The 19,613-nt window shown below is 61.7% G+C and overlaps 2 protein-coding genes across 5 annotated transcripts in view; one reads left to right on the top strand and one right to left on the bottom strand.

Annotated features, from left to right (window-relative positions):
* The window catches only part of SAE1 (SUMO1 activating enzyme subunit 1), a 32,812-nt gene extending 23,868 nt beyond the window's left edge, over positions 1-8,944 (top strand). For all 4 annotated transcript variants that reach the window (XM_081922233.1, XM_081922231.1, XM_081922232.1 and 1 more), the window contains 7 exons: positions 569-742; positions 1,323-1,465; positions 1,728-1,827; positions 4,276-4,381; positions 7,373-7,517; positions 8,372-8,441; positions 8,700-8,944. In XM_081922233.1, coding sequence (XP_081778359.1) covers positions 569-742; positions 1,323-1,465; positions 1,728-1,827; positions 4,276-4,381; positions 7,373-7,517; positions 8,372-8,441; positions 8,700-8,792 — 831 coding nt within the window. In that variant the 3' untranslated portion in view covers positions 8,793-8,944. The remainder of the gene's footprint in view (positions 1-568; positions 743-1,322; positions 1,466-1,727; positions 1,828-4,275; positions 4,382-7,372; positions 7,518-8,371; positions 8,442-8,699) is intronic.
* A 1,066-nt stretch (positions 8,945-10,010) lies between these two features.
* LOC309375718 (uncharacterized protein) lies at positions 10,011-12,385 on the bottom strand. The gene is made up of 4 exons (XM_081921620.1): positions 12,258-12,385; positions 11,803-12,019; positions 10,607-10,842; positions 10,011-10,342 (listed from the first exon to the last, which is right to left on the bottom strand). Exons 2-4 carry the CDS (start codon positions 12,002-12,004, stop codon positions 10,226-10,228), a joined length of 555 nt encoding a protein of 184 aa, XP_081777746.1. The 5' UTR covers positions 12,005-12,019; positions 12,258-12,385; the 3' UTR covers positions 10,011-10,225.
* Positions 12,386-19,613: the final 7,228 nt, after the last annotated feature.

Below are 19,613 nucleotides of genomic sequence, written 5' to 3'. Positions count from 1 at the left end.
TGTGTTGTTGTTGTTGTTAGGATAAAATGGGGACGGGAACCTTTTAGGCATCCTTGAACCTAAAGAAGTGAATGAAATGAGCTTGGAACAGGAGGCCCTGTGGTTACTACTACTATTATTATTTATTAACTTTATAGACCACCCTTCATTGAGAGACCACAGAGCAGTTTAAACCATAAAACTCCAGTTGCTGAATACAATAATAGCAAAGGGCAGCAATACCCTCTCGTCTTCTTCCCCTTCTTCCCTCCTGTGGTTTTTTAGCTTGCATTTTCATGCAAATGAACCATGCTGAGATCTTTCTTCCCTCCCGTGGTTCTGCTTTCCAGAGATAAATTGCTAGAAGTCCCTGGTAGAAGTTCCTACCTCACAGGGTTGTTGTAGGAGGGGAAGAACCATGTACGCCACTTTGAGCTCCTTGGAGGAAGAGGTGGGACGTAGATGCAGTAAATAAACGAAACCTTTTGCTGTGTGGCTTCAGGTGAGGTTCATTTGTCCTGGTGCTGCTGTTTCTCCCAGGAGGCCTGGGATTTTGCCCAGCTCTGATTACTTCCTTCTCCCCTCCCAGGTGTCACCAGAAGATACGCAAGCTCAGTTTCTGATCCCTGGGGGGTCCCTGGGCAAGAACAGGGCAGAAGCCTCGCTGGAGCGGGCTCAGGACCTCAACCCCATGGTGGACGTGAAAGCGGACCCTGGGAACGTCGAACAGAAGCCCGAGGAGTTCTTCACCCACTTTGACGTGGTGAGTTCTGGCGGGAGAAGCCAGCGAGGGGTGCCAATGGCACACTTTGGGCCACCATTTTCACAATGCCTCTGCTCCCAGATTGCCCTCTCTTGTGCTGTCAGAGGGGGTCTTAAAGCAGAGGCCAGCCGGCATGTAGGGGAGAGGAGATGACAATGAAGGCCCTTTCTGTCCTAGACTTCCTAGAAAGTCTCTGTCCCATAGGCCACTTGGCAGCCTGAGCTAGATGAGAGGTCTGGGGGGTGGCGACATGAGAACAAGGCCTTTTCTGCAGTGGCTCCCCACCTGTGGAATGCTGTCCCCAGGGAGGTTTGCCTGGCACCTCCATTATACACCTTTAGGCACTAGGCGAAATTTTTCCTCTTCACCCAGGTCTTGGGCTGATGAAATCTGCGGCCTTTTAAACTGTGTCTGTACAGAGCGGCTATTGGGGTTTTTTATATTATGTTCTGCATTTTGTGTTTTTCTGTCGTAAGCTGCCCTGTGATCATTGAACGAAGAGCAGCATACAAGTTGAATAAACAATTCGAATAATATGCTCAGGCAGCTGACCTCTGGCCCCGGGGCTTTCGCCTTCCAGGTCTGCGTGACGTGCTGCTCCCAGGAAGTCCTGGTGAAGATTGACCAAATATGCCACAAGAACGGTGTCAAGTTCTTTGCGGGAGACGTCTTTGGCTACCACGGCTACATGTTTGCCAACCTGGGCGAGCACGAATTTGTGGAGTGAGTCTGCCTGGGAGCTGGGAATGGGGCTGGGAAATGCCGGGGGGGGGGCTGTAGGCCTGTCAGGTGCTGCTTGGGGAAACCTCTCTGGAGTTTGGCCACTGGAGGGAGCCCGAGAGCCATCCTGTGGCCACTCTCCAGGTTCCTCTCTAGCTCTGTGCCGACTCTTAACCAGTTGAAACTCAGGCCGCTGGGGAGCAGGGGTCCTCCACTGGCCGGAGGGGAGGGGGCCGCAGTGTTAATTTGCTTCTGTGCCTTGCAGAGAGAAGACGAAGGTTGCCAAAGCCGGCCAGGGAGTGGAGGATGGACCGGACGCAAAGAAAGCCAAGCTGGACTTCACAGAGACCACGCTGGTGAAGAAGGTGCGTGCTGGGAGAGCTCTCTGGCCATTTGGAACGGAGGCAGGAGCGGGTCTGTGCCTTGCTTCCTCCCCCCCCCCACGCCCCCCCACGCCACATAAGGCAGTGGCCACATAGCTGCATTCCTGGTCTTCATCCCCAAAACTCCCCTGAGCTGAGTCTGCCTTTTCTCCTCCTCTTCCCTCTCCCTCAGGCAGGTCTGCTGTTGCCCCAGGGCAGCCCTCTCAGTCTGTCAGGGGCTTCTCATTCTTTGCTTGGGCTCCAGACAAGCTCACCGTCCCGGCCTTCCCCTTCCCACAAGAGCCGGGTGGGGACCATGTGGCCTTTCAGGTGGTATTGGACTAGAATTCCCCTTGTTCCCGACCATCGGAGTCTTGGTGTCACAGCTGTCCTATCCCTGAGTTAAAAGATGCCGAGATGAGAAGGAATAGTTCAGGGGAGTGAATGAGCCTCATGTGGAAACCCCATCTAGCCCTGGCATTGGGCAGATCATGGCCTCTGCCTCAGTTTAATGCCTCTGTGCAAAACGATAAAGGCAAGGATGTTGTGTCCTGTTGCTCACTATACGGACAAAAGCAAGGCCCTTCTGGGTCCTAAGTGCATTGTAAGGACTGATCCTTGCAGGAAGCTCTGCGCTTCAGCTGGGCTGGGCAGACTCTGACTGGAGCAGAGAAGGCCCATTGAGTCAACTTGCCTCTGCCCTATATAGCTAGGTTTCTAGGGTTCATATCTTGGAAGCATTTTGGGATTCTTCCTTAGGGAGGGGCAGGGAGGCCCACAGAAGTGGTGGGCTGTGTGAGAGGGGTGGGGTCGTGGTGGTGATGGTGATGGTGGGTGCACGTGGTTGTCTGGGGTCCTTCAAGAGAAAGGATGGGTTATTAATTGTAACAAATAAAGAACTGGTGGTTCATTGATAGTTGTCTGTTAGCAAACACCGCAGTCAGTGCCCGGGCCATTCATAATCTAAGCCATCTCCAGTCCGCGCCCATGGATTTCTGGAGCTTCTTTCTACAACTGAAGAGGCAGAAACCAGGTTTCTGGCCAGTTCTATGTCTTTTAAGTACATAAACCTGCCAGTTCTGAGCTTGCATGGCAAGCTGCTAGGTTTGAGCTACTGGTCTAAGCTGCACCATGGCTTAGTGAAGCTCCCAACACAAGAGATCACAGCTGCTTTGCTTTTCCCCATGGGCTGTGACCCAGGTTTGTAAAGGACAGCCAAGCCCTGAGCCTGGGTTCTGATAGCATAGATAAGCCAAACCCCGGCTGGAGAGGGCAAAGCAGCTGCCATCTCCTCTCCTCAAACCAAGCCTCCGTGTGGGCTGCCAGATGTGCAGCCTCCTAATGGTTCTCACCTGGTTATACCACTGCAGGTATTGGAGGATGGAGGCCAGAGTGTCAGGCACGGCTCAGAGCTCCAAGAGCTGCTTCTTGCCTCTTGCACCCACTTCGCAGGTCATGGTCTCCAGAGATCAGTCTGGGATGCTCTCTTGCAGAGCTCTGCTCCCCGTCCCTGGCGGCTTTGTGCAACTCAGCTGCTCCTGGCGGTTTCTGTGTGCATCCTAGCAGCCCCACAGCCCCTTCCTGCATAGGTAGGGCGCACTTTGTAAGTCATGAGTTGGCCCAGCGTGGTGTCAGGAGGCGGCTCTCCTTGCTGCTTGTCAGATCAGGCCCCATCTTTCCTCAACCCCCTGCCCCGGGGGGGGGGTGTCAGGATCAAGCCATCGATAACTCACACAGTGCCAGTGAAGTTCTCTCTCTTGATTCAAAGAGACAAAACAGCTCAGGAGGCCAGGCCTCCTGGTAGATCTTGCCCCAATGAGGCGATTTCAAGGATTGGAGACCCCTGCCTTCCCACAGGGGAGTCCCTTCTTCTTGCCTGCCTTTGCTCTGCCTTCTTCATGCCTCTTTGGCTTCTATGAGACCAGCGGGGAGGGGAGCTGGTCACAGCAGGAGGGAGAGACCCCCTGGCTTCTCCAGCAACCTGCCTCCTCTCTTGTCTCCTGCCTCTGATCCTGGTCTGCTCTCTGCCACAGCCTCTCCCTGCTCACCAAACCCTGTTGCCTCTTCAGCTTGCGACCCTCCTCCTCCTCCTCCCCGTCTGCCCCCTCTTCTTCTCTGACCAGGCATCATTGTCCCGCCCCCAGGCTCTGAGCCTTCTTCCCAGCCGGTGCCTCCCGCTGCTACTCAGCATCCATGGCAGTGACCTTCCTGGGGTTGCAAGGGGTCCAGACCACTTTTCCTGCCCAAATGCCATTCCTCAACCTCCCACCCTTTGCTGTGGAGGTCTCTGGGTGGGGGAGCCGGGCCGTTCAGAAGGAGCAACTGTGAAAAAGGAGAACAGAAAGGTAGCACCTGCTCTCTTAACGCTGAAAACAGTGGCTGTGCCACCGAAAGCTAAGCCAGGCAGCTGCACACATGACCCTGGTGGGGCTCTCTGTCCTCTCCCCCCAGTGTGTGAATTTCTGCCTCCTGAAAGAGGCCTTGACCGTCGACTGGAGCGGCGAGAAGGCCAAGGCTGCCCTGAAGCGCACGGCCCCTGATTACTTCCTTCTTCAAGGTGAGATGCTCCCTTTGGAGGCCAGCGGGAGCGTTTATGTGGGGGGGGGGGGAGTGTGTGAGCAGGAGGGCAGTTGGTGTTGCAGCTGGTCACCTGACTGCTCTTAGGACCACATGACTCCTGGTCCCCAGTAGACAATGAAGCTGTGTCCCGCTTGCCGGCACGTGAGCCCCTTGCGCTCCCAAGGAGAGTCCCACCCGTGTGCAGCCGAGGTGGGGGGCAGAGGGGCTTGGGGGGCTGTCTCTGGAACAGGCCCGGCATTCATCCCTGGGACAAATCTGCTTGGTGGCACAAGGACCCAGCTCTCTTCAGCGGGGCCTGCGGGGGGGCGGTAGCCGTGGGCTGGTCCACCTGGTTCCCTGCCAGGGCAAGGCTGCCGGGCTCTAAGCAGCAGCCGCTCTGCCCCTTGCCACCGTCCAAGGCAGGAGGAAGTGGGAGCCCTCTTTCCCGCCAGTGGGGCTTCATGTGTGTCCTTATTGATCAGCCTTGCTCTGGGTAAGAGGCCTAGTTCTTGGGGCAGCATCTATGGATTGCACAAATCAAAGAGCTGCTTTGTGTCTTGGTCTCGCTCCAGTCCGTGTTGCTTCTGAAGCTCATTTTTCTCCTTTGCCCTCATGGTTTCCCCCTCCCCATCCCCAATGGGGGGAGCTTCAAGGCCTTTGTGTGGGCCTGGTGTGCGCAGGCAGCCCCTGTTGGGCCTTCGCAAAGGGGAGAGTGCTGAGACAGTCCCAGGGCAGCGGGAGGGAGGGGTTGTCAAGAACCTCCTCAGGGGAGATTTCCCCCGACTTCTCCTCAAACACAGTGCCTTCCCTTCCCTCCTATCAGCTTGGATTCCTGCATGGCAGGGGGTTGGACTAGATGACCCTTGGGGTCCCTTTCAACTCTCCTGTTCTGCCATTCCTGCTGCTGCTATTCTACTAATGCTTGGCATCAGTGCAGTGAGATTCTTGCATCTTGGGGTTTAGCTACACAAAGTGGAGGCATTCTGAATTAATTGGTGTTTGAGAGGGGTCTGGGAGGAGGGGGCAGCAATGGCATCTTTGGACAGGGAACTACGTGGGCTGTTGGTGCCAGTTTCATTGGGCTGGCAAGGGCCACCTGGGCTCAGAGCATGAGGGAGGGGGCACCAGGAGGTGGGCCATTTCCTTGGAGGGCCAGTTGGTGTTGATGCCAGCTTCTTGTCTGTGTATATATATATAGTAATTGAGGGGTGTGAGAACTTAGGATAACAGCAGTGGGGTTAGCCAGTCCCCTCTTCCTGCCACCCTGTTGCTGGGGTGCCAGGGAGGCTTTGCTATCACAGAATTGTAGGATTTTACAGCTGGCAGGGGACCTCAAGGGTCATCTAGTCCAACCCCCTGCAATGAAGTAATCTCATCTCGAGCACGCATGGCAGGTGGTCATCCAAACTCTGCTTTAAAATCTGCAGGGAAGGAGAGTCCACAACCTCCCAAGGAAGTTCATTCCACTGACAAACAGCTCTTACCGTCAGAGAGTTGTTCCTGATGTTCAGTTGGAATGTCCTTTCTTGCCATTTGACTCCATCGGTTCAGGTCCTACCTTCCAGAGCAGCAGCAGAAAACAAGCTTCCTCCCTTTTCCATGGGACAGCCCTCGAGATACTTGAAGATGGCTCTCATATCTCCATCGCAGTCTCTACCAGGCTAAACATCCCCAACACCCTCAACCGTTCCTCATCAGGCTTGGTTTCCTGACCCTTGATCATCCTGGTCGCCCTCCTCTGCACATGTTCCAGCTTGTCAATATCCTTAAACTGTGGTGCCCAGAACTGGACACAGTATTCCAGGTGTGGTCTGATCAAGGCAGAATAGAGTGGAACTATTACTTCCCTGGATCTGGACATTGGACTTCTAGCATTTGGGCTTTTTTGCTACTGCCTCACACTGTGGACTCATGTTCAGCTTGTGGTCCACCAAGACCCTGGGGTCCTTTCCGCATGTCCTGCTAGTGAGCCACATGTCCCTCATCCTATATTGGCACATCTGGTTCTTCCTGCCTAAGTGCGGAAATCTGACATTTGTCCTTATTGAGATTCCTTCTGCTACTTTGGGCCCAGCTCTCCAATCTGTGATGGTCGGATTTAATCCCGATTCAGTCTTCTGCGACATCAGCTGCCCCTTGACCCTGTGGCTCTGGCTTGGCTGGGTGATCTCACTTCTCTTCCAGCAGGGCAAGAAAGGAATTGGGCGGGCCAAGTAGGCTGTGTTTGCTGTTGGGTGGGGCTTTGCCTGAGGCCAGGTCTGACCTTGGTGCAGCCGCCAGCCAAACTTGGCAGGTGGGTGGGGCTGTGACTTTGCAAAGAGCCTTTGGAAACAGCTTCCCCTTCTTTGGAAGGAGGAGAGAGCAGCCCTGAGGGAGGCCTAAAGGCCAGCAGCATTGCAGCAGGAACGCTTCCCTCCCCCAACACACACTCACATCAGCTGATAGGGAGGGAAAGTAATCCTGCCAAGATCCCGTGCACCAGAGAGATCCCTAAAGGAACGGAACAGGATTGCTGTCCCTCCCCATCATCGGGTGGGAGAAGCGGACCTGCTTAGCTGTGGGCTCTGGCCCACGCGCAACCGAGCGCTAAGCAGATCGCTCTTGCTTTGCCTTGGCTGAACCCATGCGCAGCCTCTGGAGGCGGTCTGTGCAAAGGCCTTTCCTTCCGGGGGTGCACAGGGGGAGGAAGAGGCTGCCTGCTGGCCCTGGGAGGAGCTGCCTTGGCCTTCGGGAGCAATTAGGCTGGGCACTTGGCGCAAACGGGACCGTCTGCATGTTCTTTGCCCCCCACGTACCCCTCAGGGTGGAGGGAGCTGGAGGTGGCTGCCCCTGGGTCTCATTGCCCAGCCAAGCCAAGGGAGAGTTTGGTCGTTTGGATGTGAACCTGCCCCCCACAGCAGACACGGTGTGGGGTCTGGGTTGGGGGTCTTTGGGAAGCGCTGCCCGCTGCGACAGGTTGTGATGCTGTTTCTGCCGCCGCCTCTTGCAGTGCTCCTGAGATTCCGGACCCTCAAGGGCCGGGACCCTTCCCTCCAGAGCTGCTCAGAGGACGCCGAGGTGCTCCTCCAGATGCGCGCTGATGTGCTAGCCTCTCTCGGGGTCGCGGCTGACCTGCTCCCAGATGACTTTGCCAGGTGGGTGGCGGCCCCTTGAGCCTGCTCCACGGAGGAGGGGCTGCCCGGGGGCCACGACCCCTGAGGACGGACCCCCACTGCTAGGCTTTGCTGCTGCCTTGTCCCCCATGGCACATCCGAGTCACGGAACCTTGAATGCCCGGGCTGCACTGCCCCACCTCCAGCGTTTTGGGAAGGGCGGTGGCTCAACCCTGGCCGGACCACACTGGTCTCCCCCTTCTCTGGGAGGGCTGACCGGACCCTCTGAAGGCTCACGTGGGTCTGCAGGGCCAGAGCAGCTGCCGGGCTCCTCTGAGCGCTGGCCATTCCGCTCCACGTGGCTGAGGGAGCGGCTGCCGTGCCTTCTCTTGGGCGAGTTCAGGCCGTTAATCCTGAAAGGGCCTCAGTCGCTGGGCAATCCCGGGTGCCGCAGTGCTGCACTGCTGCTTGTGGGAATGGAGGGGGCAGCTCTGTGACCTTGGGGAGGGCGGCGGCTGCTTTCCTCCTGGAGGGAGGGGGCAGCGGAAGGCCCTCTTGTGCCCCTCAGGCGAGGCTTCTGAGCCCCCCACCCCATTGGCATGTCTCTGCCTGCGACCCACCAGGGGTTACGGAGAATGTTGGGAGAGGAAGAATGTGGGGGGGGGGCGGCTGGGGACTATGTTTAGCAAGGCTGTCTGGAGCATGGGAGGGGGGCAGCCTGCCCAGCCCCCTCAGGACTGTGTGGAATGCCCACGGACAACACCAGGCTGGGATTGGGTTGCCCCGACTACACTGAGCTGTGGCTGCCCTCTGCCAAAAACGCTCCCCTTGGCATGTTGCTTCTGTGGGGGCTCCGCAAAGAGGCCCCCCTCCGACACCCCCTTTTTCTCTCTCAGCTCCTGCTGCTCCGAAGTGGCTCCCGTCTGCGCTGTGGTCGGAGGAGTGCTGGGCCAGGAGGTGGTCAAGGTGAGGCCTGTGGCCCTGGATTCCCCACGGGGCGGGGGGAGCGGCTCTTGCTTGCGGCCCCACCCACAAGCAGCACAGCTGCAGGCCATATCTGGTGTCTCTTCCCCCTGCCCCACAACTCTGAACATTCCTGGAGAGGAGTGGGGAGGATCCTGGCTGCCCCCTTGGCCCTGGCAGCATGGGTCTTCCGGGCCCCCTCTTTTCCCACCCAGCTCTGCCTCTTTGCTCACGCTGCCTCCCCCCCCCCCTCTTCTCCAGGCCCTCTCTCAGCGGGATGCTCCCCTCAACAACTTCTTCTTCTTTGACGGCATGAGGGGCAACGGGATGGTGGAACGCCTGAGCCCTTGGTAGTCCTGGACCAGCTGCCCACAGCCCCATGGGGCACTTCCCTCTGTGACACCTCTGGCCTTGGGAAGGGGGGGCTGTTGCTGATGCCCCCCTTCCTGCATTGCTACGGAGGGGTGTCTGTGTGTGTGTTACTCAATAAACTTTTTTTAGTACCATTTCTCTCCTGCAGCGCGTTTGACTGGAGCCTATTTGTCCTTAAACGGAGGGGATTGGGGGACCCCCTCTGTTCCTCTTTTCCCCCAGGGGGCCCTAGACTATTCTTGCCTGTCTGGGCACGGGAGGCAGTTTGGGGGCCAGGCAATGGCCTGTGCCCAGCAGCAGTTGGGGCTGAAGGTGGTCCCCCCCCCCCGCTAACCTGGCCAGGTGCTCTTCTGTGGCTTGGCAGAGCCGGGCATGGGGGGGGTCCTGCCCAGGGACTCCCGGCACAGGCCTCTGTTCCTGGCCCAGCATCATGGGAGGGTGGGGCTGCTTTGTGGTCAAGCAGCCAGAGGGTCAGCCGAATGCCCGCCCTGCTGTTTGAGGAAGCCAAGGTGAGGCTGGCCAAGGCAGGGCGGGGCTGCCGTTGGGGTCAGCTCTGCATTCCTCCTGGGGAGAAAGGTCACCTTGGCACTTGCCGGAGGGAGGGGGGCTGGGGCTTCAAAAGACCTGGGCTGATCTCCCTCTGGGCCCTGAGCTCCGTGGGGCAGCCCTCAGGATCGCAACAGCTCAGTCAGCCCCACTGACCAATATCCCACACGGCCTGCTCCAGTGGGGGCCTTCCCCTCTCCAGTTGTACGTACCAAGGTGTGGCTCAGAGCCCCCCAGCTCCACCGAGAAGGCCTCCCCCCCCACCGGCTGGAGAGTGGCTGCTGCCAGGCCTGACCTTGGGGGGCAAAGCCACTTTCTCTGTCCTCTGTTCACAAGCAAAAATCACATGTAGGCCTTGACAATACAACTTCTTAGTCCAGTTTTTATTGAAAAGGAAACATACAAAATTCTGCCTCCCCCCCAAAGTACAGATCCTGGACCCCCCCTCCCCCCCTCAAGTATCTACAGGCAGCACCAAGTTCTCCTGTACAAGTTGTAGATTGTCCACAGGATGTATATACACACAGCAGCTTCCCTGTACAGCCCCCCCCCCCTATGTACAAGATGGCCACGCCCCCTATTTACAGCTTGGCCCGCCCCCCAGAAGGAAACCGGACCCTGTGCAATTGTCTCCCCCCCTCCCCCCCATGTACAGGCTCCATTGAACAGTATTGACATAGTGCTAACTTGCTTGGCGTCCCAGCTGAGCAGCTCTCCTTAAGGCACTGCTGGGCTGGGGGCAGAAGAAGGAAGCAGCCCTGCGCCCCCCCCCCTCGCTCACGGCCCGCGACGGCGCGGGGGGGCGGCTCCAGTCCCGGCTGGGTTCCCCCCTGGCCAGCAGGAGGACCACGAGGAGGCGGCGGAGGCGGCTAGTTGGGGCGCAGGCCGGCCAGGCCCTCCGCCGGCAGGTTGTACAAGATGCCCAGCAGCTGGAAGACGAAGTGGGAGACGCGGCCCCAGAGGGCGCCCTGCGGCCGGCGCTGCTCCTGCGGGGAGAGGAGGAGAGGGCGCAGGTGAGCGGGGCGCGGAGGCGGAGGGACGGGCACTGCCCTGCCCAGGCTCCCGTGCCCGCCCGCCCGCCTGCCTGCCATGCCGCGCTATTTATAGGAGATGAGTCAGCGGCGGCGGAGGCGCCTGCCCAGCTCCCTGGGCAAAGAAGCGGCGGAGGACGGGGCTGGGCGGTGGGGCCACCGGCATCCCATCCCGGGCACACGCCCCCCCCCCCGTCCCCTCCCCTGGCACCGACTTACCCTGTGCGCGTACTCGCGCTGGAACTGGTCTCCCAGGACTCGCAGGCGCGCCCCGATGGCTCTCTCCAGGCCGGGCGCGGGGGTCCTGAGCTGGACGGGGGGCTCCTCCGGGCGGGGGGCGGCGGCGGGCGCGTCGCCTGCGGGAGGAAGGCAGCGGCGATGAGGGCGGCGAGGCGGGGAGGGCAGCAGCAAGCCGAGGAGGGGCGGGAGGGGGCCGTTTCCTGTCTCCTTGGCAACTGCGGAGGGAAAAGGGATCATTCCAGGACACGGGCCCCCCGGCTGGCTGGCTGGCTGGCTGGCTGGGGCGAGCGCGCCGCGGGGAGCGCGCCCCAAGCTGCCTCTGGCCCTGCAGACCCCCACCCCGGGAGACTGGGGGGGGGGCGATGGTTGCAAGGGGGCTGCCACTCGCTGCTCTCCGCCAGGGATGCTCCTCCTCGCAGCGCTTAGCTGGGGGCGGCCCCTGCCATAGTCTACCCCCCCCCCCAAGACACGCAATTTTTTGATGAGTCAGCGTTTCCACGCCAGGCTCAAGGAGGGCAGGGCGCTTGGGGGGCACCCCCTAGGTGCAGTGCGGCCGAGTGGGGCGGGACCAAAGCAGACAGGGGCAAGCGGGGTACCCGCGAGACCCCCGCCCAATGCCTGCCACCTGCGCGCACGATTCCCGGGGATCTAGGGGTGCGGAAAGTGGTCTGGTCTTGGTGGGGGAGCAATAAAAGGAGCCCATCAGAGAACAGGCTGGCTCCCGATCTGGGTGCCTCGCCTGAGCCCCTTCCCACGTGCTCGTAGCCGCCGCGTGTTGCCCGCAAGTAGACGCAGCGCTCCGAAAGGAGGAGCGCCAGTCGCGGAAAAACAAAGGTCTGTCCTTGACGGGCGGGGGCGCAGAAAGGGGCTGGGCTGTGCCCGACCTCCAGGACTGCTCAGGTGGGGAGAGGAGCGGAGGGTCCGCCCCTCTTCCGCGGGCACCTGCGGCTGGGAGACCGAGGGGCTGAGCCGCGCCCCTCTTGCCCCGCGCCCGGGGGCGCGCCAGCCCTTTCCTTGCGGGACAGCTCCTGCGGAACAACCACCGCCCTGGCTGGGACCCCGAGGTTGGGGGAGGAGCTCTGCCCATGCTCAGAGGCGCTTTGTGGGTCCCGCCGCCCTCCCCTCGCCCCGCAACAGGCGCCCCGCCCCCTCGAGCCCCCTCCCCAGGCACTCACCTCGCGTGGCCCCGGAGCGCATCCGCAAGGTCTCGTGTCCGATCCCGCAGCGGCAGAGGCCGTTCAGCCGGGGGGGCGAGGCGAGGGGCGCGCGGCAGAGGGGGGGCGGCAGGGCCAGCGCCCCCCCCACAGGGCAGGCTGGGCTCCCGGACACAGCTGCTGTCGGCTCGGCGCGGCTCCCGTCCTGCAGTGGTCTGGCCATGGCGCTCGGCGGGGTCTGCGGGGCGAGCGGAGACGGGGCGGTCGGCAGGGGCGAAGCGGCGGGCGGAGCAGCCCCCGCGCGCCGGGCTCGTGTTTGTAAACAAACCGCGCCGTGCCAGCTTCGCGGGGGGGGGGTCCGTCTCCCTTCCTCCCGCCCCGCCCCGATCCGGGCTGCCGCCCCCTGCAGCCACGTGCGCCCTCCCGCCTCCCCCGACGGGACGGTCCCTCCCCGGGCATCCGCCCGCCCCACTTACTGCAGCTGCATGAACCCTCCGGGGGCGGGGCGGGGGTCTCTGGGCAGCGCAGGGGCTCCGTCGGCGGCGGCGGTGGCGGCGGCGGGCGAGGCAGGAGAGCGACCCCGGCGAGCTGGAGCGGCGGCGGCGGCGGCCAGAGTCTCTCTGCCAGGCGAGCGGGCAGCGGCAGCGCAGCCCCGGAGCCGGGCCCCGCCCCCGCCCTGACGTCACAGGCCCCGCCCCCTCGCCGCCTCCCGGAGGCAAGTTCGGGCTTGTGCGGGAGCCGGGGATCCCCCGAGGGGCGCGGCCGGGCGGCGGGACCCGCGCGCAGCAGGCGCCCCCTCCGTCGCGCTCCCCGCTCGACCCATTCCCCGCGCGGGCAACTGAGGCCGGCCCGGTCCGGCTTGGCGGGCAAACGTCCGCCCCGCCTCCCTCGGAGTAAACAAACAGGCGGAACCCGCCTCCCCGCGGACTAGCGCCATGCGGAGTGGCTCCAGCCAGAAAAGGACGCGGAACACTGCCATGCTTAAGTGTTTTGCGCGCGGAGAGAAAAGAGCTTTCCTCCGCTTCCGGGGCCCCAACTGAAAACAGGCCTCCATATCTTGTGCAACCAGGAAGTTCCAGGGTCAAAAATGAGGGGGGGCACCTCTCTCCTGGCACCCTGGCAAGCAGCTACCCCAGCCAGATCAGAGCACCCGCCCCCCCCCCCCCAGAATCATTCCTGGCTGCACCAGTGCCTTGCAGTACTCTAACCTGCCAGGGACTTCAGGCACTGAGAGTCCGACAGAGGCCAAGCTCCCCAGGAAAGGGCACAGCTGGCAAAGCAACTGGGGGGGGGAAGGGGCTCCAGGTCACATCAGAAGGTCTGGACCCAGGTGCTGATTGAAGCTAGGGCAACCTTGTCCAAAAGAGGCTGGAGGCTTCTCCCAAGACTTCAGCCTTGCTCAGGGTCACCTCCTCCACCAGGCACCAGAGCATAAGCAAAAGCCCTGCTGGATCAGGCCTGTGGCCCATCTGGTCCAGCATCCTGTCAAAGGGAAGCCCACAGGCAGGATCCAAGCCCAAGAGCTCTTTCCCCTTGGGGTTTGGTCAGTCAGCCAGTTACAAATCCACTGAACTGTTCCCTGGCCCGGACCACATCTCACCAGCTCCCCGACTGAGTCATAGAATCATAGGCTCTTGGGGAGCTTCGTCAAAAGCCCTCCTGAAATCAAGATACACTATGTATGTCCACAGCATTCCCCTGATCCACCAAGCTTGTAACTCTATCCAAAAATGAAATGAGATTCATTTGTCTGGTGTGACTTGTTTTTGGGAAACCCATGCAGGGTCTTGGAAGCGATTGCCACTGGCCCATATAGTCCAGCCTCCTGCTCCCCCAGTGAATATCCCCAAGGGAAACCTGCAGTCAGGATCCGAGCACTAGAGCCCTCTCCCCTCCCGTGGATTCAGAAGCACAGCTGTCTCTGACTGTGGAAGAAGAGCAGAGGGCCTTCTTGGTGGTGGTGCCCACCCTGTGGAACGCCTTCCCATCAGATGTCAAGGAAATAAACAAATATCTGACTTTTAGGAGACATCTGAAGGCAGCCCTGTTTAGGGAAGTTTCTAATGTTTGATTCTATTTTTAATATTCTGTTGGGAGTTGCCTCTCAAGTGCTCTCCTCCATGAATTTATTTAATCCTCTTTTAAAGCCACAGGTCGGGGGCCATCACTGTCAGGGCTCCTCTTCCATGGTGAGCAATCCAGGACAAGGCCTGCGACTCTTGGGAAAGGGGAAGGCAAACTCCCAAGGCTTGGAAGGGGGTGGGGCGGGGGGTAGGAGGAGAGGAGGCCTCCTTGGCCAGCCAAGCCAGGCAGCCTTTGTTGAAGGAGGCTGGCCGGGGGATTTCCAGCAGCTGACCCTTTGTGGAGCTGTGCTGTGGGCCTCTTCCCCATCAGAGGGCCCCGTGCTGGGCTCTGGGTCAGGGGGTCATCCCCACAGCTGAGCGGGAGGGAGGAGGGGAGGCTTTTTCTAGCTGAATCTTTTGGCCTGGCCTATGGCGGGGAGTGTCATCCATGGCCTGCCTATGCACACATTGGCAGAGGTGCCTGGCCTTGGTGTACAAAGCTGTGTGCGTGTGTGTCTGCTTGCGCATTGGAGCAGAGTGTCATGTATGGAGATGTTGGTGGAACACATGTGTCACACACAGGTCCTCACTGTGATTCTGACTCACTGTGAAATAGGGGCCTGAATGGAGGTCCCATGGCAGAACAGTCTGACAAGAGTAACATCATCATTATTATTACAGTATTATGATGATGATGATGATGATGATGATTATTATTATTATTATTATTATGTGCTAAGGAAGGACAGGTCGTGTTGGGGGTCTTTCAGATGGAATCAGATGACCAAATGGGCACAATGGAAGTTCCCAAAACGATGAATGGCTTTGAGACAGTCCATGGGAATAAAGGGATCCTTTTCCCTCATCACCCTAGAATTCAGGACCAGCCGTGAAGCTGCTTCCCCTTCACCTGGGAAGGTCACTGCCGCCACTAAGAAGAGGACCTCGCCCGGAGACACCTGTTTACATGAGGAGGAACATGCCTTTGAGCATGCGAAGAGTGCCACACACTCCCCCCTCCGTGCTTAGTAGCTTGGGTGAGCTGGATCTCCGCGGGTGGGCAGCGTGGGCATGGATGGGCAAGGGGGGGGCTGGAGTGGCGCCGCCCCCTCCCGCTTCCCTGCTGCTGCTCCTCCCCTGCCCCCCCCCGTGCCCTCCGGTGGAGGGATCCCGCCGCGTGGCTGGCTGAGGCGAAGCGCCGCGGAGCCAACGAGCGCCCCGTCGCCGGGACGAGCAGGCGGGCCGCGGCCAATGGCAGCGCGAGGCGTCGGGCCGTCGGAGCGCCTTCGCCGCTGTCTCTATTGCCCCCCCTTCTCCCTCCCGCGCTGACATCACTGGCTGTTTATTCCTCCTTCGCCGAGAGCGGGGGGGGGCGCTGGGCTGGCACATGCGCTCGGCCGGGCATGAGTAACGCTTCGCTGTGGCGGCTGCGGCGCAGGGCGAATTTGCCCAGTGACAGCCACTCAGCAGATGCCCGCCTCGCGATGATGTCACCCCTGGGGGCGGCAGGAGGGAGGCGCGGGGGGGGGGCAGCAGGCAGCGCTCCTTCGACGGGGCGGACGCGCCAGCGCCAAGAGCGCACGGCTGGCCCCGCGCGCGGCGCAGGACGCTCCTGTTGCAGAGGCCCGCGCGCGATGGCGGGGAGGGGAGGAACCCACCTGCTGCCAGGATCCCGCCCCGCGCCACCCCTTTGTTCTCCTCCTCCCCCCCCCCCCATGGCCCACGCGGCTGGTCGCCTCCTCTGCAAAGTTCCCTTCGCTCTGGTGGAACCTCCAGGCCCAGAGACTGTCTATCTCGCTCCCGAGGCAGGGAGGGGCATTGGGCCACTGCGAGCAGAAGGGGCTGGACGGGGTGGGCCACTGGCCTGATCCAGAGCCACGCAGGGGGGCCTCGCAAGAGCAGGGCAGGGCTGCGCATCCCGCTTCCCTGCTCCGAGCGAGTCAAGCCCGCGGTTCTCCTTCTTCTGAAATAAGGACCTCCTGGGATTTTGGACCTCCAGAGGCGTCCCGGGCGCCCGCGGGAGGGCGAGGGGCGGGCGGGGCGTGTTTCTCGGCCCCGGAACATCGACGGGGAGTTCTTTGCTTAGCAACGCGCTTCCCGCCTTTTGCTTCCCTCCCTCTCGGCCTCCCGCCAGGCAACAGCCCCCTGCGAAGTGGGCCGCCCTGCTCCTCCTTGAGCCTGGATGAGGCCCAGGCGGCCCGCGGGGGCGTCCGAGGACCAGCCCGCCTCTGCCCTGGCTCCTCCGGCGGGGCAGGCCTGGCAGAGGGCTTTCCTCCCCGGGCCCGACTCCCTGGCTCTTCCCAGCGGGGCCCCGTCTCCCTGCCTCAGTTCTCCCTCGAGATAAGGGGCGCAAGAGGGGCAGCCAGGCCAGAGGCGGGCGCGCCCCTTTGCGCCACAGCCTGCACCCTGGGACCCTTTCGCAGTCCCGCGCATTGCAGGGGGCTGGGCTGGGTGACCCTGGCGACCCTTCCAGCTCTCCAGCCCCAGGTGTCCTGCCCAGCTGCCTTTGGGCTCCCCTGCGCGCGGGGGGGGGTCCCTCGTGCCCCCCAAGCAAGGCTGGCGAGGTCCTTGCCCGGCTCTCGGGTTCCTCACCCGGGGAGGGTCGGGACGCCCCCACGTGCCCACCCCAAATGCTCCCGGAACCCGCGCAAAGCACAGGGCTCCCCGTCTACTCGCGAGGAAGGAGCCCCCCCCCCGCGCGGGTTTGTTTTGCAGCAGGGGCAGCGGAGCGTGTCTAACCCCCCGCCGGTTCCGCTCGGCTGCCTGGACACCCCCGCCCCCCCTGCCTTCCCATTGGCTGGCGGCGGCGGCGGCGCGCAGCCACTCAGCGCCGAGTAGGCGCCTGTTTCCAAAGGAAGAGCGCCACGCGCGCCGCGCGGAGCCACGGCAACACGGCCCGGCCGGGCAGGCGGGCGAACGGGCAGGCGCGGGCACGGGAAGCAGCCTGGGGAGGCCGGCCTGGCTTGCGCGCCCCCGATGGGTGGGGTTCCCCGGGCACACCTGCTGCGCCCCGGCCGGCCTCCGTTGCCCTGCGTGGGGCTGCTGCGTGGGGAGCTCCTTCTCCCCCTCTGTCCCCCCAACAGGCCCCGACGGTGTAGCCCCCCCGTCACCCCATTTCACAAGCGGTGGGGCGAAGCAGCCAGGCTAGCGCTCGGCCGAGGGGAGCATGGCGCAGGGGGGCTGGACTAGATGACTCTGGGGGTCCCTTCCGGCTTCTATGAGCCTATGATCCATGGGCGCCAAGGAATAGCTGTCAACCTTCAGATTTGAAAAGAAGGGATCCGCAGCCTCCCCTGTCCCGGGGACAGTCTACGGGATATCTAACAATCCGGGGAAAGGGCGCTGGAATAAGGGAATTTCCCGCAAAAAAGGGGAAGGTTGACAGCGATGCGCCAAGGCAGCACCCCAGCTCAGCCCGCGGGGGGCAGCTTTGGGGGGGGGAGCAGGCTGGTGGCGCAGCCGATGCCCAGATGTTCAGGGCCCGGAGCGCTGCGTGGGCCACGTGCGGACGCAGCTGCGCGCCTGAGCTGCCTCCTAATCCCGGGCTGCGCCGCCAGGGTTGGGCGAGGTGACCTCCAAGCTGCCCTCTAAGGTCACGTCAGGCGCTGAGCCACAGGCCCCACGTCCAGGCAGGGGCGGCGGGCTGGATTCGGCCTGTCTGGCGAGGCTTTGGGGAAGGAGGAGAGAACTTTCTGGCGGCAAGATCCTTTCCCCGGGAGGTCCTTCAACCATCGGCCAGGGATTCCGGAACTGAGATTCCCGCATTGCAGTGGGTTCGACTAGATGACCGCCGGGCTCCCTCCCAACCCTCCAGCTCTGCCATTCTTCCCCAGTGGGCCCAGGAGTGCCCGAGGGCCGCCCCTTCGCCTGCCCCAAAGGCGTCGGTTGCTTTTCGGGGGGCGCTACTTGGCAGTGCTGGCCGTGGGCCCCGGAGCCTCTTTCGCTCCCCCGAGGGCGGCTGCCTCGGCTCCCCGGTTGCTGGTGCAAGGCCGGCCCTGGGAGATTAGGATCCCCGCGAGGGGCTGGAGGGAAATCCCCTGACCTCATCCTGGGGATTCCCCCTCCTCCCTGCCCTCCCCGCCCCCCCCGGCCGGCTTCACCTCTCCTCCCCGCCCAGATGGAGGGATGGCAGCTGGCAGGACTCAAAAGTTAAGTTTCGCGCCCCCCCCATAAATAAATAAATAAAAGCGCCAGGAAAACACATCGCACGAGAGCGAGGGGAGGCGTTTTCCCCTCCCTCCTCCTCCGCCCTCTCGCCTCGGCCCCGTCGCAACAACAGCCGATGCCGCCGCGTTTGGGTCCGTCCCTTCCAACCATCTCCTGCACTCGGGCCGGCGCAGCCAATCAGCGCCCGCCATCCCAGCAGGAAAAGCAACTGCCATGGAAACAGCATCCGCGGCTGGCGGAGGCAGCAGAGCATCACAGCATCCGCGGCGGAGGAGGAGGCGGCGGCGGCGGCGGCGCCCTCGCGCCCAGCCCAGTGCCCAGGAGGCTGGCGGGGGCACGTCTGGGGCACTGGGGCACTGGGGCCCGGGCAGCCCAGCCAGGCGCCGGGGGGAGGAGGAGGAGGGCCGGGGCCGGAGCACGAGCGCCAGCGCGCCGCCGCCGCCGGAGCCTGGGAAATACATCACGGGGCTCAGCAACAGCCACGGGGGCAGCCGAGCCCAGCGCGCGCCAATGAGCGGAAGGCGCTGCTGCTGCTGCTGGGCCGGAGTCTGCACATGCTCAGAGGTGCCTATAAGAGAGCAAGGAGAGCATGCTGGATCAGGGCCCAACAGTTGCCTGTGGTTTCCCAGCACAAGGGCAACCGGACCATGGAGGCGAGCGGGCCCCTCTGGCCAGCAGCCACCCAAAGCCCTACCCTTCTTGGTTACAAGTCTCAGGGGCCAGATTCAGACGGGGAGGGCCAGTTAAGGGAGCCAGCGCCCCTCCCACTCAGCCTCAGGCTCTTTCCAGGGCCTGGGATTCTGCAGGTGGGACGGCTCCTTTTCCTGGACCCCCAAAGGCAGGGCCGGCCCATGACAGTTTGGCACCTGAAGCACCAATATAGGGTGGGGGACACCTGGCTCACTAGCAGGACATGTGGAAAGGATCTGGGGTCTTGGTGGACCACAAGCTTCACATGAGTCCACGGTGTGATGTAGCAGCAGAAAAAAGCAAACGCTATTCTAGGCTGCATCAACAGAGGTCTAGTCTCCAGATCCAGGGAAGTAATTTTGTTGTTGTTGTTTAGTCGTTTAGTCGTGTCCGACTCTTCGTGACCCCATGGACCAGAGAACGCCAGGCACCTCTGTCCTCTACTGCCTCCCGCAGTTTGGTCAAACTCATGCTGGTAGCCTCGAAAACACTATCCAACCATCTCGTCCTCTGTCGCCCCCTTCTCCTTGTGCCCTCCATCTTTCCCAACATCAGGGTCTTCTCCAGGGAGTCTTCTCTTCTCATGAGGTGGCCAAAGTACTGGAGCCTCAGCTTCACAATCTGTCCTTCCAGTGAGCACTCAGGGTTGATTTCCTTCAGTATGGAGAGGTTTGATCTTCTTGCAGTCCATGGGACTCTCAAGAGTCTCCTCCAGCACCATAATTCAAAAGCATCAATTCTTCGGCGATCAGCCTTCTTTATGGTCCAGCTCTCACTTCCATACATCACTACTGGGAAAACCATAGCTTTAACTATACGAACCTTTGTTGGCAAGGTGATGTCTCTACTTCTCAAGATGCTGTCTAGGCCTGTCATTGCCCTTCTCCCAAGAAGCAGGCGTCTTTTAATTTC

This window comes from Podarcis melisellensis, assembly GCF_964234715.1.
Source record: "Podarcis melisellensis genome assembly, chromosome: 8".
Taxonomy (NCBI): domain Eukaryota; kingdom Metazoa; phylum Chordata; class Lepidosauria; order Squamata; family Lacertidae; genus Podarcis; species Podarcis melisellensis.
This window is presented reverse-complemented; position numbering and strand designations above follow the sequence as displayed.